Here is a 16,533-nt window from a genome sequence, read left to right on the forward strand (position 1 = left end):
CTTATCGCCGCCACCTTCTCCTGTCTAAAGGAAGTTATGTAAATGTATATTTACCGCTGATTGGCCAACACAGTAAACTCCTTTCACCAATAAGAAACCTTTCAGCACACCCATTGCTCCAGGCTGCAGCTACCCCTGTCTCCAAGTAGGTGGCAACAGGATATTTACACAGGCATTTTATTCAGTGTATATGTAAAGGTCAGCGTTCTGACATTTATTTACTAAGATAGTTTATGAAGACACATAATAACTGATATAAATGTAAAAAAAAGAAAAAAAAACTTATTCACTATATGAAAAACAGGATATTGTGTTTATTAGTGATTAGTTTACATTTACCTTCTAACAAATTTCATATGAACATCCACATTTTGTACATTGCAGAGAGCAGGAGGGCAACATAGACAATAATAAATCAAAACGGATATCATGATGGAGATTTATTCAATGCAATCAGCTGGCAGTGGGATGGCACAGACCTCAATCAGAAATGATGCAATTACAATAGCAATTGATTTCATAAAATATAACATAAAAGTGAATACATTATGAAATATCACAAAATTTAGGGGTGGAACTTTCACAGACCCCTTTTCTATTCAGTGAGCATGGCAGATCATTCCAGTTGCTCAAGACAGATTGTGCAGGCCTCAGTTCAGTGCAATCCTCAATTCCAGCATCATCATTTGGCTCACCGTCAACCCAAAACCTGAAAAACATTCAGTTAATGTTTCCATTATTAGGACCCCTTATTTAGATTAAAACAGAACCAAAGATTTATTCAGCATCTAAGCAATAGGGATAATTGCATTTACATTTATTAATTTAGCAGAAAAGAGCTAAAAATTAGAAACATCAAATTTAATATTATGCAAGTGCCAACAGTACCGCAATGACAAGTTCCAGGAGTATGCTAAAAGTACAGAAGTGAAAGTGCAGAATAGTGAAGGAAATGTTCTCTCATAAGAAGTGCCTCTCAATTGTGTTTGCAGTTCAAGTTGGTTGCAGAACAGATGCGTCTTTAGCTCTAATAGTCTCACTGCTTATTTTTTAACAAAAAGGGGAGTGAAAAAAAAGTCACCAAATAAAGTGTTTTAGCTCTTACCCTTTTTTCAGTGGTGAATTATCCACCCATTTCATGTTGCCCTCCTGCTCTCTGTCAGACAAACCTATCCACACCCTGTCCTTGATAGATGAAGATATGAATCTCTGTGTGAATAAAAACAGGAATCAGTGTGATCCTTCCACTTTCTCTCCTTTCACACAAACACACAGAGACAGTACTGTCTAAGATAAAATAATAGGAAAATAAAGACAATTTGGAAATAATATTATTTTGTGAATGTGATAGGAAAGCAAAATACAGGCAAAAATTACATGATGGGGCAATTTTACTGTGTTGCTGATTTCAGTAGGTTAAAACACACATGTTCAGTCTGAATGGGTGAACCAGTAAAATTGAGTGGCCTAAATAACCCAATGTGAACATATTTAAATATGCTCATTCACAAAAGAATATCCTTGAATAGTTCTATTTATTATTAGTCTCACCTGCTTCTCTTCAGTGTTGATAATGACCAGATCAGCTCCACGATTCCTGCAGTACTGTCTGCTGTCAGACCAGCTCAACTCAGTGGACATGAAAAGACAGCCAGTTGCTTTCAATAAACAAATATATAATTTTGTATTAAAATTTTTAATGAGCCAAAAAGAATACACGTCACACCTCTGTTTATCAATTTGCACTGGCTTCCAATAGCTGCTCGCATAAAATTCAAGGCATTGATGTTTGCCTACAAAACCACCACTGGCTCTGCACCCATTTACCTAAATTTGTTACTTCAGACTTACACTGTAAAACCCAACAAGTTAACTTAACTCAAACCGTTTGAGTAAACCGATTGCCTTGACTGTAGTACCCGACAAGTAAACTTAACTCAAACGGTTTGAGTAAACAGATATCCTTAAGTTATGTTAACTCAACCCATTTGAGGAAACCATAAAAAAATTAGCTGCAGAGCATGCTGGGAGCCATGGATGAGTTTTGTACTACAATAGTACCCAGCATATTTTTTTATGGTCACCATTGTTGAGGTTCATATTCTGATTATTGATGTCTTTGTGTGACTGTTTGACACCGTAGAAGACCACACTATTTGAAGAGTCATTCAGATTAACTGGTTATCACAGAACCACTGGCTCTTAGAATCACTTTTACTATAATCAATCAAATTACACATCACCTATTTCATCAGAGATTAGACTCCGTACAGTTCAATAATTGATGATTATCATCACCAATATAAAGTACAACAATCTACACCTAGGTACAGGTTAACACCTGATGGCATTTCTTCTAGGCTGTTGAATTACAACAAATGTGTTTTAGAAACACACGGTTATAACAGCCAGAGAAAAGATTTAGACGGAAATCTAGGGTCAAGAGCCCAACTAAAGCAAACACTGATCTCTAACATGGTTACTTCAAATGAAACAATAAATCAACATCTAAACCTTAGTTCATTCTCAATAAGATCTTCTGTAGACGTCTGACAGAAATAAAGTCAGTCTGGTTATTAATAAGTGGAGCTGGTGATGCTGTTTGTGGGGTTGTTTCATCAGATCTTGAGAGATTTCATGTATTTTATTTCAGTTTATTTCATCTAAGGCTGTGTCTGAAGTCAGTTGTAGTAGTTCTTGTGTTTCTCTTTTCTTCAGTGATTATGTTTGTTAACAGCAGCTGTTCATCACTAATACTCAATCAGCACTCAGTTAATCACTTAATTACTTGAATGCAAAGTTTTAAAACTTACATGGTTTAAAACAAGGCAATCTGTTTACTCAAACAGTTTGAGTTAAGTTTACTTGTCGGGTTTTACAGTGTATGTGCCCTCTAGAAGCTTGCGTTCTGCAAGTGAACGTCGCTTTATTGTGCTATCCCAAAGAAGCACAAAGTCACTTTTACGGACTTTTAAATTAAATGTTCCCTCCTGGTGGAATGACCTCCCCAACTCAATCCGAGCAGCTGAGTCCTTAGCCATCTTCAAGAATCGGCTTAAAACCCACCCTGTGAAACCCGACAAGTAAACCTAACTCAAACATTTTGAGTAAACAGATATCCTTAAAAACCTGACAAATTAGGTTTACTCAAACCGTTTGAGGAAACCGATTGCCTTAAACAATTTAAGTACTCTGGATTTAATTCAGTTAAGTTCACTGAAAGAAGATTTACATTGCAATTAAATAATGAAGTAATTAACTGAGTGATAACTGAGCATTAGTGATGAACACCTGCTGTTAACAAACAGAACTACTGAAGAAAAGGGAGAAAGGAACTACAACTGACTTCAGACACAGCCTCACTCAAACCTGACAAGTTATGTTAACTCAAACCGTTTGAGTAAACCGAATGCTTTAAACCATTTAAGTTTTAAAACAGTTGTGAGTACTCTGAACTTTATTCAGTTGAGTTCAGAAAGAGACGCTATACATTTGCAATTAAGTAATTAAATGATTAATTGAGTGATAATTGTGAATTAGTGATGAACAGCTGCTGTTAACAAACAGAATCACTAAAGAAAAGAGAAACACAAGAACTACTACAACTGACTTCAGAGAGTACTTACAACAATTAGTTTTAAAACTTAAACGGTTTAAGGCAATCAGTTGCCACAAACGGTTTGAGTAAACCTAATTTGTTGGGTTTTTAAGGATATCTGTTACTCAAACGGTTTAAGTTACTTGTAGGGTTTTACAGTGCATCTCTTCCATCTTTATTTGACCCTCTAACTTTAACACTCACTATTCTAATTCTATTCTTAAAAACAAAATCTAACTACCTTTCTAATCTTTTTGTATTCTATTTTCTTTTCATTTATTATGCAATTGTGTGTGTACACTAGCTTGCTCTATTCTTTTTTATTCTATCTGTTTTCTTTTTATTATATTATTTAAAAGCCCATGCTATGTGTACACAGCAAAATATCCAGAGTGAAATTAACTGCTGGGAGTTCATGTGAGACCACACTCAAGAGTGTGAACGTGTTAAAATAGGAGTGTTAATGAGATAATTAAGTGATTAATTGAGTGATGATTGACCACTATTGACGACACCTGATGTTAACATGATGAATCAACAAAGATGAAAATCACTATTTTTATGTCACCATTATAGCGGTCAGTGTTTTCTTTAGTTGGGTTCTTGAGGCTTATTTTTTTTAAAGTCAGATTTGGTTTGGCAGTTACAAATAGTAATGAACAGACAAGAAAAAAATCTAAATATTGGCGTTAGACCTTAATCACCCAACTCAATTAAAGCCTAAACAGATTTGATTGACCTCATTTATTATAACAACCCTGTGATTGGACAGTACCCATTAATTAAAAGGATTCCTTGAAAGTCCATCCATCCATCCATCTTCTACCGCTTATCCGGGGCCGGGTCGCGGGGGCAGCAGTCTAAGCAGAGAACCCCAGACTTCCCTCTCCCTAGACACTTCCTCCAGCTCTTCTGGGGGGACACCGAGGTGTTCCCAGGCCAGCCGGGAGACATAGTCTCTCCAGCATGTCCTAGGTCTCCCCCGGGGTCTCCTCCCAGTGGGATGTGCCCGGAACACCTTCCCGGGAAGGCGTCCAGGAGGCATCCGGAACAGATGCCCGAGCCACCTCAGCTGACCCCTCTCGATGTGGAGGAGCAGCGGCTCTACTCTGAGCTCCTCCCGGGTGACTGAGCTTCTCACCATATCTCTAAGGGATCGCCCAGCCACCCTGCGGAGAAAGCACATTTCGGCCGCCTGTATCCGGGATCTTGTCCTTTCGGTCATGACCCAAAGCTCATGACCATAGGTGAGAGTAGGAACGTAGATTGACCGGTAAATCGAGAGCTTAGCCTTGCGGCTCAGCTCTTTCTTCACCACGACAGACCGGTACATTGACCGCATTACTGCAGAAGCTGCACCGATCCGTCTGTCAATCTCCCGTTCCATCCTTCCCTCACTCGTGAACAAGACCCCAAGATACTTAAACTCCTCCACTTGAGGCAGGAACTCTCCACCAACCTGAAGTGGGCAAGCCACCCTTTTCCGACTGAGGACCATGGCCTCGGATTTGGAGGTGCTGATTCTCATCCCAGCCGCTTCACACTCGGCTGCAAACCGTCCCAGTGCATGCTGAAGGTCCTGGCCTGATGAGGCCAACACGACAACATCATCCGCAAAGAGCAGAGACGAAATCGTGTTGTCACCAAACCTGACCCCCTCCGGCCCCTGGCTGCGCCTAGAAATTCTGTCCATAAAAATCATGAACAGAACCGGCGACAAAGGGCAGCCCTGCCAGAGTCCAACACGCACCGGGAACAAGTCTGACTTACAGCTGGCAATACGAACCAAGCTCCTGCTCCGTTCGTACAGGGACCGGATAGCCCTTATCAAAGGGCCCCGGACCCCATACTCCCGGAGAACCCTCCACAGGCCGCCGCGAGGGACACAGTCGAATGCCTTCTCCAAATCCACAAAGCACATGTGGACTGGTTGGGCATACTCCCATGAACCCTCCAGCACCCTGTAGAGGGTATAGAGCTGGTCCAGTGTTCCACGGCCTGGACGAAAACCACACTGTTCCTCCTGAATCCGAGGTTCTACTATCGGCCGGATTCTCCTCTCCAGTACCCTGGCATAGACTTTCCCAGGGAGGCTGAGAAGTGTGATCCCCCTGTAGTTGGAACACACCCTCCGGTCCCCCTTCTTAAAAAGAGGGACCACCACCCCGGTCTGCCATCCCAGAGGCACCGTCCCCGACTGCCACGCGATGCTGCAGAGGCGTGTCAGCCAAGACAGCCCCACAACATCCAGAGACTTGAGGTACTCAGGGCGGATCTCATCCACCCCCGGTGCCTTGCCACCGAGGAGTTTCTTGACTACCTCGGTGACTTCAGCTTGGGTTATGGACGAGTCCACATCTGAGCCCTCAGCCTCTGCTTCCTCAATGGAAGACGTGACAGCGGGATTGAGGAGATCCTCGAAGTATTCCTTCCACCGTCCAACGACATCCCCAGTTGAGGTCAACAGCTCCCCACCTCTACTGTAAACAGCGTTGGTAGGGCACTGCTTCCCTCTCCTGAGGCGCCGGACGGTTTGCCAGAATCTCTTCGAGGCTGACCGATAGTCCTTCTCCATGGCCTCACCGAACTCCTCCCAGGCCCGAGTTTTTGCCTCCACAACCACCCGGGCTGTAGTCCGCTTGGCCTGCCGGTACCTGTCAGCTGCCTCTGGAGTCCCACAAGCCAACCAGGCCCGATAGGACTCCTTCTTCAGCTTGACGGCATCCCTTACTTCCGGTGTCCACCACCGGGTTCGGGGATTGCCGCCTCGACAGGCACCGGAAACCTTACGGCCACAGCTCAGAGCGGCCGCTTCGACAATGGAGGTGGAGAACATGGTCCACTCGGACTCAATATCTCCAGCCTCCCTCGGGATCCGGTCGAAGCTCTGCCGGAGGTGGGAGTTGAAGATCTCTCTGACAGGAGACTCGGCCAAACGTTCCCAGCAGACCCTCACAGTACGTTTGGGTCTGCCGAGTCTGTCCAGCTTCCTCCCCCGCCATCGGATCCAACTCATCCTCAAACTTTCAAGGAGTTGGATCCTTGAAAGTTGTTCTGATAATTTAAAAAAACTTGTATTAGACACACACGTACATCAAAAGTTAGTGTGGGTATCTCAACAACGTTGACAAAAAGCATATACAGAAAAACAGAACAACTCTAAACATTAGAAAACAAACTACTAAAAGTAACATAAAAAACAAAACAAAAATAGATTAGTAAGAATAAAGGAAATTACTGAAAAAATTCAGCTAATAATTTATTCATGCCGCAATGCATCATGGGAGCCATGGATGGATTTTGTTAGATGGCACCCAGGATGCCATCTAACACTTGGCGCCGGTACAGGATGGCTGCCTCCGTGACGTGCTCTGCATATGTTTTTTTCTTTTTGTTAGTTTCTCCTGTCTTTAGTTATATTCCTGCAATCAGTTTCACCAGGGATGAACTGCTGAACATTCGGCAGAACGCACCACAAGATGTTTTTCCGGATTTCAATTATTCAGACGTTTTACTGAATATTGTTTCACGGAAACCTGGCTGAATGATGCCATACCAGACAGCGCGCTCCATCTGCCGGGCTTTCAGCTGTTTAGAGCGGATCGTGACGCAGAATCAACGGGGAAATCGCGCGGCGGCGGGACATGCTTTTACATAAATGAACGGTGGTGTACAGATGTAACTGTGTTAAAGAAGATGTGCTGTCCTGATCTAGAAATGCAGTTTGTCAACTGCAAGCCGTTCTATTAGTCGCGGGAGTTTCATTCGCTCATTCTGGTTAGTGTTTACATTCCTCCGCAAGCGCAAGTAAGTCTGGCTTTACAGAAACTCGCTGAGCAGATCACAGAGACAGAACAACAACACCCGGACTCTGTTTTAATCATTCTCAGGGACTTTAATAATACAGCATGTTACCTGTCCCACCAGAGACAGTAATATATTGGATCACTGTTACACAACAATAAAGGATGCATATCACTCTGTTCCACGAGCAGCTTTGGGACGTTCTGATCACCTTCTGGTTCATCTTATACCGACCTACAGGCAGAAACTAAAATCAGCTAAACCTGTATTAAGGACTGTAAAAAGATGGACTAATGAAGCAGAGCAGGATTTACAATCTTGTTTTGACCTCACTGATTGGAGTATTTTTGAAGCTGCTGCCACCAATCTGGATGAACTCACAGAGACCGTAACATCATATATCAGTTTCTGTGAGGATATGTGTATTCCTACCAAGACTCAATTAAATTACAACAATGACAAACCGTGGTGCAAAACTAATACTGCAAAACTCAGACAGCTCCGTCAGGCCAAAGAAGATGCTTACAGGAAGGGGGACAATGTCTTGTATAAACAGGCTAAATACACACTGGAAAAGGAGATCAGAGTGGCAAAGAGGAATTATTCTGGAAAAATAAGGACTCAGTTCACTTCGAATGACTCAGCATCAGTGTGGAAAAGTCTAAAGAAGATCACCAATTACAAGACACCACCCCCCAGCACTGTGGAGAATCAACGACTGGCAGACGATCTGAACGAGTTTTACTGCAGGTTTGAAAGAACACCCATCACCTGCCCTGAACACCTCTCCACACAACCGTTCACACCAATAACAACTCCTGCAACCAACCCTGAATGCCTCTCCACACAACCGTTCACACCATTAACAGCTCCTGCAACCCATCCTGAACACCTCTCCAATCAAGCACTCTCACCATTCACACCTCCTGCATCCCCCCTCTCCCCCACACCTGCAATACAGATCAGCGAGGATGCGGTGCACCAGGTCTTCCGGAAGCAGAAATGTAAAAAAAAGCACCAGGCCCAGATTGTGTTACACCAGCCTGTCTGAAATCCTGTGCTGACCAGCTGGCCCCCATCTTCACAAAGATCTTCAACAGATCGCTGGAGCTGTGCGAAGTCCCTTCATGCTTTAAACGCTCCACCATCATCCCCATCCCAAAGAAACCCAAAATTACAGGACTAAATGACTACAGGCCTGTGGCTTTAACATCCGTAGTCATGAAGTCATTTGAAAAACTGGTGCTGGCCCACCTGAAGGACATCACTGGACCCTTGCTGGATCCTCTTCAGTTTGCCTACAGAGCAAACAGGTCTGTGGACGATGCAGTAAACATTGGACTGCATTATGTTCTGCAACACCTAGACAGACCGGGAACCCATGTGAGGATCCTGTTGTGGACTTCAGCTCGGCTTTTAACACGATCATGCCAAACCTCCTCCTGCCCAAACTAACTCAGCTCTCCGTGCCCACCTCCGTCTGTCAGTGGATCAACAGCTTCCTGACAGACAGGCAGCAGCTAGTGAGGCTGGGAAAATACACATCCAGCACCCGTACAATCAGCACCGGAGCTCCCCAGGGCTGCGTTCTCTCCCCACTGCTCTTCTCCCTGTACACTAATAATTGCAGATCTAAGGACCCCTCTGCCAAGCTCCTGAAGTTTGCAGATGACACCACACTCATCGGCCTCATTCAGGACGGTGACGAGTCTGCTTACAGGCAGGAGGTTAAAGAGCTGGCTGTCTGGTGCACTCTCAACAACCTGGAGCTTAACATGCTCAAAACAGTGGAGATGATTGTGGACTTCAGGAGAAACCCCCCTGCACTCCCCCCACTCACCATCATGAACAGCACTGTGACTGCAGTGGAGTCATTCAGGTTCCTGGGCACCACTATCTCTCAGGACCTGAAGTGGGACATTCACATTGACTCCATTGTGAAAAAGGCCCAGCAGAGGTTGTACTTCCTTCGCCAGCTGAGGAAGTTTAATCTGCCACAGGATCTGCTGAAACAGTTCTACTCCACCATCATCGAATCCATTTCAGTAACTGTCTGGTTCAGCTCAGCCTCTAAATCGGACCTCAGAAGACTACAGAGGGTAGTCCGGACTGCTGAGCGAATCATCGGTTCGACTCTCCCATCTATTCAAGAGCTGTACTTATCCAGAGTGAGCAAAAGGGCTGTTAAAATCACTCTGGACCCCTCACATCCAGCACATTCCCTCTTTGAACTGTTGCCATCTGGTCGACGCTACAGAGCACTGAGCACCAGAATGACCAGACACAGGAACAGTTTCTTCCCTCAGGCAATCCATCTTATGAACAGCTGATACACACTGAACACACTACACTTTATATTTATATACACATACACTTAATTTATCTAACACACATACTTAGTATACACTTAAATTTTGCACATAATATACATGTACATACATAACTGCATTTTTGTAATATACCTGCCTACAATTGTCAATTTGTATATTGTCATTCCTTATCTACTTATTTGTATTTTTTGTATTTTTATATTCTTTATTATGTGTTTTATGTTCTGTCGCTGTCATTCTGTTGTACTGCGGAGCTTTTGTCACGAAAACAAAATCCTCGTATGTGTAAACATACCTGGCAACAAAGCTCATTCTGGATGCACTGCAACATGCTTTTTGGATTTTCACCATTGTTGAGATTCACAGGTTGATTCTTGATGTTTGTGTGTCTAACTGAAAGACTCTTTTGAAAGATTTTTGAGCAAACAACTTTTAAGAAATTCCTCAGATTGTATTTAAAATGCTGGAAATAAATTGTTGAAGAATCATAGGGCTGCAATAATCAACAATGTAACTTTAATTCAGGGATAACAATAGACTTTGCTTGTCCATCAGTTTTTGTAACTCAGTTATATCAGCCAATTAAAACCTGGCGTTAACATTTTAGGGGTCAAGAGCACAACTAAAGCAAACACTGACCACTATAATGGAGACACCATTAAAATAGTGTTTTTCATCTTTGTTTATTCTTCATGTTAACATTAGGTCTCGTCAATAATGGTCAATCATCACTCAATGAATCACTTAATTATCTCATTAACTTTAACTCAGCTTCAGTGTTAATTTAACACTCCTATTTTAACACTTTCACACTCTTGAGTGTGGTCTCACATGTACTCCCAGCAGAGTTAATTTCACTCAGATTTTTTTGCTGTGTACTGTGTTAACCTAACTGAGACTTGTTATAGCACTTATATATCATTGCTCTTTTTGTTGTTTTTGATTGCTTCCACTGTCCTCATTTGTAAGTCACTTTGGATAAATGAATAAATGAATAAATGTAAATGTTAACGTATATATATATATATATATATATATATATATATATATATATATATATATATAGAGCTGGTCCAGTGTTCCACGGCCTGGACGAAAACCACACTGTTCCTCCTGAATCCGAGGTTCTACTATCGGCCGGATTCTCCTCTCCAGTACCCTGGCATAGACTTTCCCAGGGAGGCTGAGAAGTGTGATCCCCCTGTAGTTGGAACACACCCTCCGGTCCCCCTTCTTAAAAAGAGGGACCACCACCCCGGTCTGCCATCCCAGAGGCACCGTCCCCGACTGCCACGCGATGCTGCAGAGGCGTGTCAGCCAAGACAGCCCCACAACATCCAGAGACTTGAGGTACTCAGGGCGGATCTCATCCACCCCCGGTGCCTTGCCACCGAGGAGTTTCTTGACTACCTCGGTGACTTCAGCTTGGGTTATGGACGAGTCCACATCTGAGCCCTCAGCCTCTGCTTCCTCAATGGAAGACGTGACAGCGGGATTGAGGAGATCCTCGAAGTATTCCTTCCACCGTCCAACGACATCCCCAGTTGAGGTCAACAGCTCCCCACCTCTACTGTAAACAGCGTTGGTAGGGCACTGCTTCCCTCTCCTGAGGCGCCGGACGGTTTGCCAGAATCTCTTCGAGGCTGACCGATAGTCCTTCTCCATGGCCTCACCGAACTCCTCCCAGGCCCGAGTTTTTGCCTCCACAACCACCCGGGCTGTAGTCCGCTTGGCCTGCCGGTACCTGTCAGCTGCCTCTTGAGTCCCACAAGCCAACCAGGCCCGATAGGACTCCTTCTTCAGCTTGACGGCATCCCTTACTTCCGGTGTCCACCACCGGGTTCGGGGATTGCCGCCTCGACAGGCACCGGAAACCTTACGGCCACAGCTCCGAGCGGCCGCTTCGACAATGGAGGTGGAGAACATGGTCCACTCGGACTCAATATCTCCAGCCTCCCTCGGGATCCGGTCGAAGCTCTGCCGGAGGTGGGAGTTGAAGATCTCTCTGACAGGAGACTCGGCCAAACGTTCCCAGCAGACCCTCACAGTACGTTTGGGTCTGCCGAGTCTGTCCAGCTTCCTCCCCCGCCATCGGATCCAACTCATCCTCAAACTTTCAAGGAGTTGGATCCTTGAAAGTTGTTCTGATAATTTAAAAAAACTTGTATTAGACACACACGTACATCAAAAGTTAGTGTGGGTATCTCAACAACGTTGACAAAAAGCATATACAGAAAAACAGAACAACTCTAAACATTAGAAAACAAACTACTAAAAGTAACATAAAAAACAAAACAAAAATAGATTAGTAAGAATAAAGGAAATTACTGAAAAAAATCAGCTAATAATTTATTCATGCCGCAATGCATCATGGGAGCCATGGATGGATTTTGTTAGATGGCACCCAGGATGCCATCTAACACTTGGCGCCGGTACAGGATGGCTGCCTCCGTGACGTGCTCTGCATATGTTTTTTTCTTTTTGTTAGTTTCTCCTGTCTTTAGTTATATTCCTGCAATCAGTTTCACCAGGGATGAACTGCTGAACATTCGGCAGAACGCACCACAAGATGTTTTTCCGGATTTCAATTATTCAGACGTTTTACTGAATATTGTTTCACGGAAACCTGGCTGAATGATGCCATACCAGACAGCGCGCTCCATCTGCCGGGCTTTCAGCTGTTTAGAGCGGATCGTGACGCAGAATCAACGGGGAAATCGCGCGGCGGCGGGACATGCTTTTACATAAATGAACGGTGGTGTACAGATGTAACTGTGTTAAAGAAGATGTGCTGTCCTGATCTAGAAATGCAGTTTGTCAACTGCAAGCCGTTCTATTAGTCGCGGGAGTTTCATTCGCTCATTCTGGTTAGTGTTTACATTCCTCCGCAAGCGCAAGTAAGTCTGGCTTTACAGAAACTCGCTGAGCAGATCACAGAGACAGAACAACAACACCCGGACTCTGTTTTAATCATTCTCAGGGACTTTAATAATACAGCATGTTACCTGTCCCACCAGAGACAGTAATATATTGGATCACTGTTACACAACAATAAAGGATGCATATCACTCTGTTCCACGAGCAGCTTTGGGACGTTCTGATCACCTTCTGGTTCATCTTATACCGACCTACAGGCAGAAACTAAAATCAGCTAAACCTGTATTAAGGACTGTAAAAAGATGGACTAATGAAGCAGAGCAGGATTTACAATCTTGTTTTGACCTCACTGATTGGAGTATTTTTGAAGCTGCTGCCACCAATCTGGATGAACTCACAGAGACCGTAACATCATATATCAGTTTCTGTGAGGATATGTGTATTCCTACCAAGACTCAATTAAATTACAACAATGACAAACCGTGGTGCAAAACTAATACTGCAAAACTCAGACAGCTCCGTCAGGCCAAAGAAGATGCTTACAGGAAGGGGGACAATGTCTTGTATAAACAGGCTAAATACACACTGGAAAAGGAGATCAGAGTGGCAAAGAGGAATTATTCTGGAAAAATAAGGACTCAGTTCACTTCGAATGACTCAGCATCAGTGTGGAAAAGTCTAAAGAAGATCACCAATTACAAGACACCACCCCCCAGCACTGTGGAGAATCAACGACTGGCAGACGATCTGAACGAGTTTTACTGCAGGTTTGAAAGAACACCCATCACCTGCCCTGAACACCTCTCCACACAACCGTTCACACCAATAACAACTCCTGCAACCAACCCTGAATGCCTCTCCACACAACCGTTCACACCATTAACAGCTCCTGCAACCCATCCTGAACACCTCTCCAATCAAGCACTCTCACCATTCACACCTCCTGCATCCCCCCTCTCCCCCACACCTGCAATACAGATCAGCGAGGATGCGGTGCACCAGGTCTTCCGGAAGCAGAAATGTAAAAAAAAGCACCAGGCCCAGATTGTGTTACACCAGCCTGTCTGAAATCCTGTGCTGACCAGCTGGCCCCCATCTTCACAAAGATCTTCAACAGATCGCTGGAGCTGTGCGAAGTCCCTTCATGCTTTAAACGCTCCACCATCATCCCCATCCCAAAGAAACCCAAAATTACAGGACTAAATGACTACAGGCCTGTGGCTTTAACATCCGTAGTCATGAAGTCATTTGAAAAACTGGTGCTGGCCCACCTGAAGGACATCACTGGACCCTTGCTGGATCCTCTTCAGTTTGCCTACAGAGCAAACAGGTCTGTGGACGATGCAGTAAACATTGGACTGCATTATGTTCTGCAACACCTAGACAGACCGGGAACCCATGTGAGGATCCTGTTGTGGACTTCAGCTCGGCTTTTAACACGATCATGCCAAACCTCCTCCTGCCCAAACTAACTCAGCTCTCCGTGCCCACCTCCGTCTGTCAGTGGATCAACAGCTTCCTGACAGACAGGCAGCAGCAAGAGCACAACTAAAGCAAACACTGACCACTATAATGGAGACACCATTAAAATAGTGTTTTTCATCTTTGTTTATTCTTCATGTTAACATTAGGTCTCGTCAATAATGGTCAATCATCACTCAATGAATCACTTAATTATCTCATTAACTTTAACTCAGCTTCAGTGTTAATTTAACACTCCTATTTTAACACTTTCACACTCTTGAGTGTGGTCTCACATGTACTCCCAGCAGAGTTAATTTCACTCAGATTTTTTTGCTGTGTACTGTGTTAACCTAACTGAGACTTGTTATAGCACTTATATATCATTGCTCTTTTTGTTGTTTTTGATTGCTTCCACTGTCCTCATTTGTAAGTCACTTTGGATAAATGAATAAATGAATAAATGTAAATGTTAACGTATATATATATATATATATATATATATATATATATATATATATATATATATATAAACAGTTTCATATAATATTATTATTATATTTATTTATTTATTTATTTTTGTAATGTGCAACTATATACAAATCAGTTTTTACAAACCTTGTTCAGATAACTTTGTTCACTCAGTCTCTAACTCCAGTTTCTTCTGACTTAAAGAGTTGAAGTTGCTTTGTAGCTGTCTTTTCTCAGCAGTGAGATCATTGACTCTGGTCTCCAATTGGCCTGTCGTAGTAATAAGATCATTGACTCTGGTCTCCAGCTCCCGTTTCTTCTGATTTGAAGAGTTGAGGTTGCTCTGTAACTGGCTTTTCTCAGCACCGAGATCTTTGATTCTGGTCTCCAATTGGCCTTTCTTAGCAATGTGATCATTGACTCTGGTCTCCAGCTGGCCTGTCTTAGTAGTAAGATCATTGACAATGGTATCTAACTCCAGTTTCTTCTGATTTGAAGAGTTGAGGTTGCTCTGTAACTGGCTTTTTTCAGCAGTGAGATCATTGACTCTGGTCTTCAGCTCCAGTTTCTTCTGATTTGAAGAGTTGAGGTTACTCTGTAACTGGCTTTTCTCAGCAGTGAGATCATTGACTCTGGACTCCAACTGGCCTGACTTAGTAGTAAGATCATTGACAATGGTATCTAACTCCAGTTTCTTCTGATTTGAAGAGTTGAGGTTGCTCTGTAACTGGCTTTTTTCCGCAGTGAGATCATTGACTCTGGTCTCCAGCTCCAGTTTCTTCTGATTTGAAGAGTTGAGGTTGCTCTGTAACTGGCTTTTCTCAGCAGTGAGATCATTGACTCTGGAATCCAACTGGCCTGTCTTAGTAGTAAGATCATTGACTCTGGTATCTAACTCCAGTTTCTTCTGATTTGAAGAGTTGAGGTTGCTCTGTAACTGGCTTTTCTCAGCAGTTAGATCATTGATTATGGTCTCCAACTGGCCTTTCTCAGCAGTTAGATCTTTGATTCTGGTCTCCAATTGGCCTTTCCCAGCAGTGAAATCATTGACTCTGGTCTCCAACTGGCCTGCCTTAGTAGTAAGATCATTGACTCTGGTCTCCAGCTCCAGTTTATTCTGACTCGAAGAGTTGAAGTTGCTCTGTAACTGGTTATTCTCAGCACAGAGATCTTTGATTCTGGTCTCCAACTGGCCTGTCATAGCAGTGAGATCAATGACTCTGGTCTCCAGCTCCAGTTTCTTCTGATTTGAAGAGTTGAGGTTGCTCTGTAACTGGCTTTTCTCAGCACCGAGATCTTTGATTCTGGTCTCCAATTGGCCTTTCTTAGCAATGAGATCATTGACTCTGGTCTCCAGCTCCCGTTTCTTCTGATTTGAAGAGTTGAGGTTGCTCTGTAACTGGCTTTTCTCAGCACCGAGATCTTTGATTCTGGTCTCCAATTGGCCTTTCTTAGCAATGAGATCATTGACTCTGGTCTCCAGCTGGCCTGTCTTAGTAGTAAGATCATTGACAATGGTATCTAACTCCAGTTTCTTCTGTTTGAAGAGTTGAAGTTGCTCTGTAACTGTCTTTTCTCAGCAGTGAGATCATTGACTCTACTCTCCAGCTCCAGGTTCTTCTGACTCAAAGAGTTGAAACTATTTCGGAACTGTTCTTTCTCTGTTTGATCTCTTGAACCGGACTGTAACATGTGTGTAGCTTGATCTTCTCTCTCTGCCTTGAGCTTGATATTCAATACTACAATGGCAGCCACCAGGAAAATGCACGTGAAGCCAAAGCACACAGTGCTCAGCACAATACACTTACGTCCTACTGACAAACCTCCTGCCAAAACGAAAAACATTCAAATAAAAATAAAAATTGTAGTCAGTTTTCTTGTTAAAATAGGCTTTTAAGAAATATGTTTGGTATTACACATATAGATCTCAAAGTGCAGTTGTAAAAAATTAATGGTGTGCCAGTAAATAATGTATTGTTAACGTATACTGTA

At 43.3% G+C, this 16,533-nt stretch overlaps 1 protein-coding gene across 1 annotated transcript; it reads right to left on the reverse strand.

Moving 5' to 3' along the window:
• Positions 1 to 418: 418 nt before the first annotated feature.
• LOC132141724 (putative leucine-rich repeat-containing protein DDB_G0290503) lies at positions 419 to 16,233 on the reverse strand. Its single transcript, XM_059551386.1, has 5 exons — positions 16,138 to 16,233; positions 14,689 to 16,078; positions 1,552 to 1,658; positions 1,106 to 1,209; positions 419 to 709 (listed from the first exon to the last, which is right to left on the reverse strand). Exons 1-2 carry the CDS (start codon positions 16,231 to 16,233, stop codon positions 14,708 to 14,710), a joined length of 1,467 nt encoding a protein of 488 aa, XP_059407369.1. The 3' UTR covers positions 419 to 709; positions 1,106 to 1,209; positions 1,552 to 1,658; positions 14,689 to 14,707.
• Between the last annotated feature and the right edge of the window lie 300 nt (positions 16,234 to 16,533).

This window comes from Carassius carassius, chromosome 6 (assembly GCF_963082965.1).
Source record: "Carassius carassius chromosome 6, fCarCar2.1, whole genome shotgun sequence".
Lineage (NCBI taxonomy): Eukaryota > Metazoa > Chordata > Actinopteri > Cypriniformes > Cyprinidae > Carassius > Carassius carassius.

Excerpts from the sequence above, each read along its gene's own strand:
- LOC132141724 (XM_059551386.1), bottom strand. The coding sequence starts at position 16,233 with ATGTTACAGTCCGGTTCAAGAGATCAAACAGAGAAAGAACAGTTCCGA. Across the intron at positions 16,079-16,137 it reads ACCTGGAGCTGGAGAGTAGA|AAGAAACTGGAGTTAGATAC; the intron begins GTCAATGATCTC and ends CTCTTCAAACAG.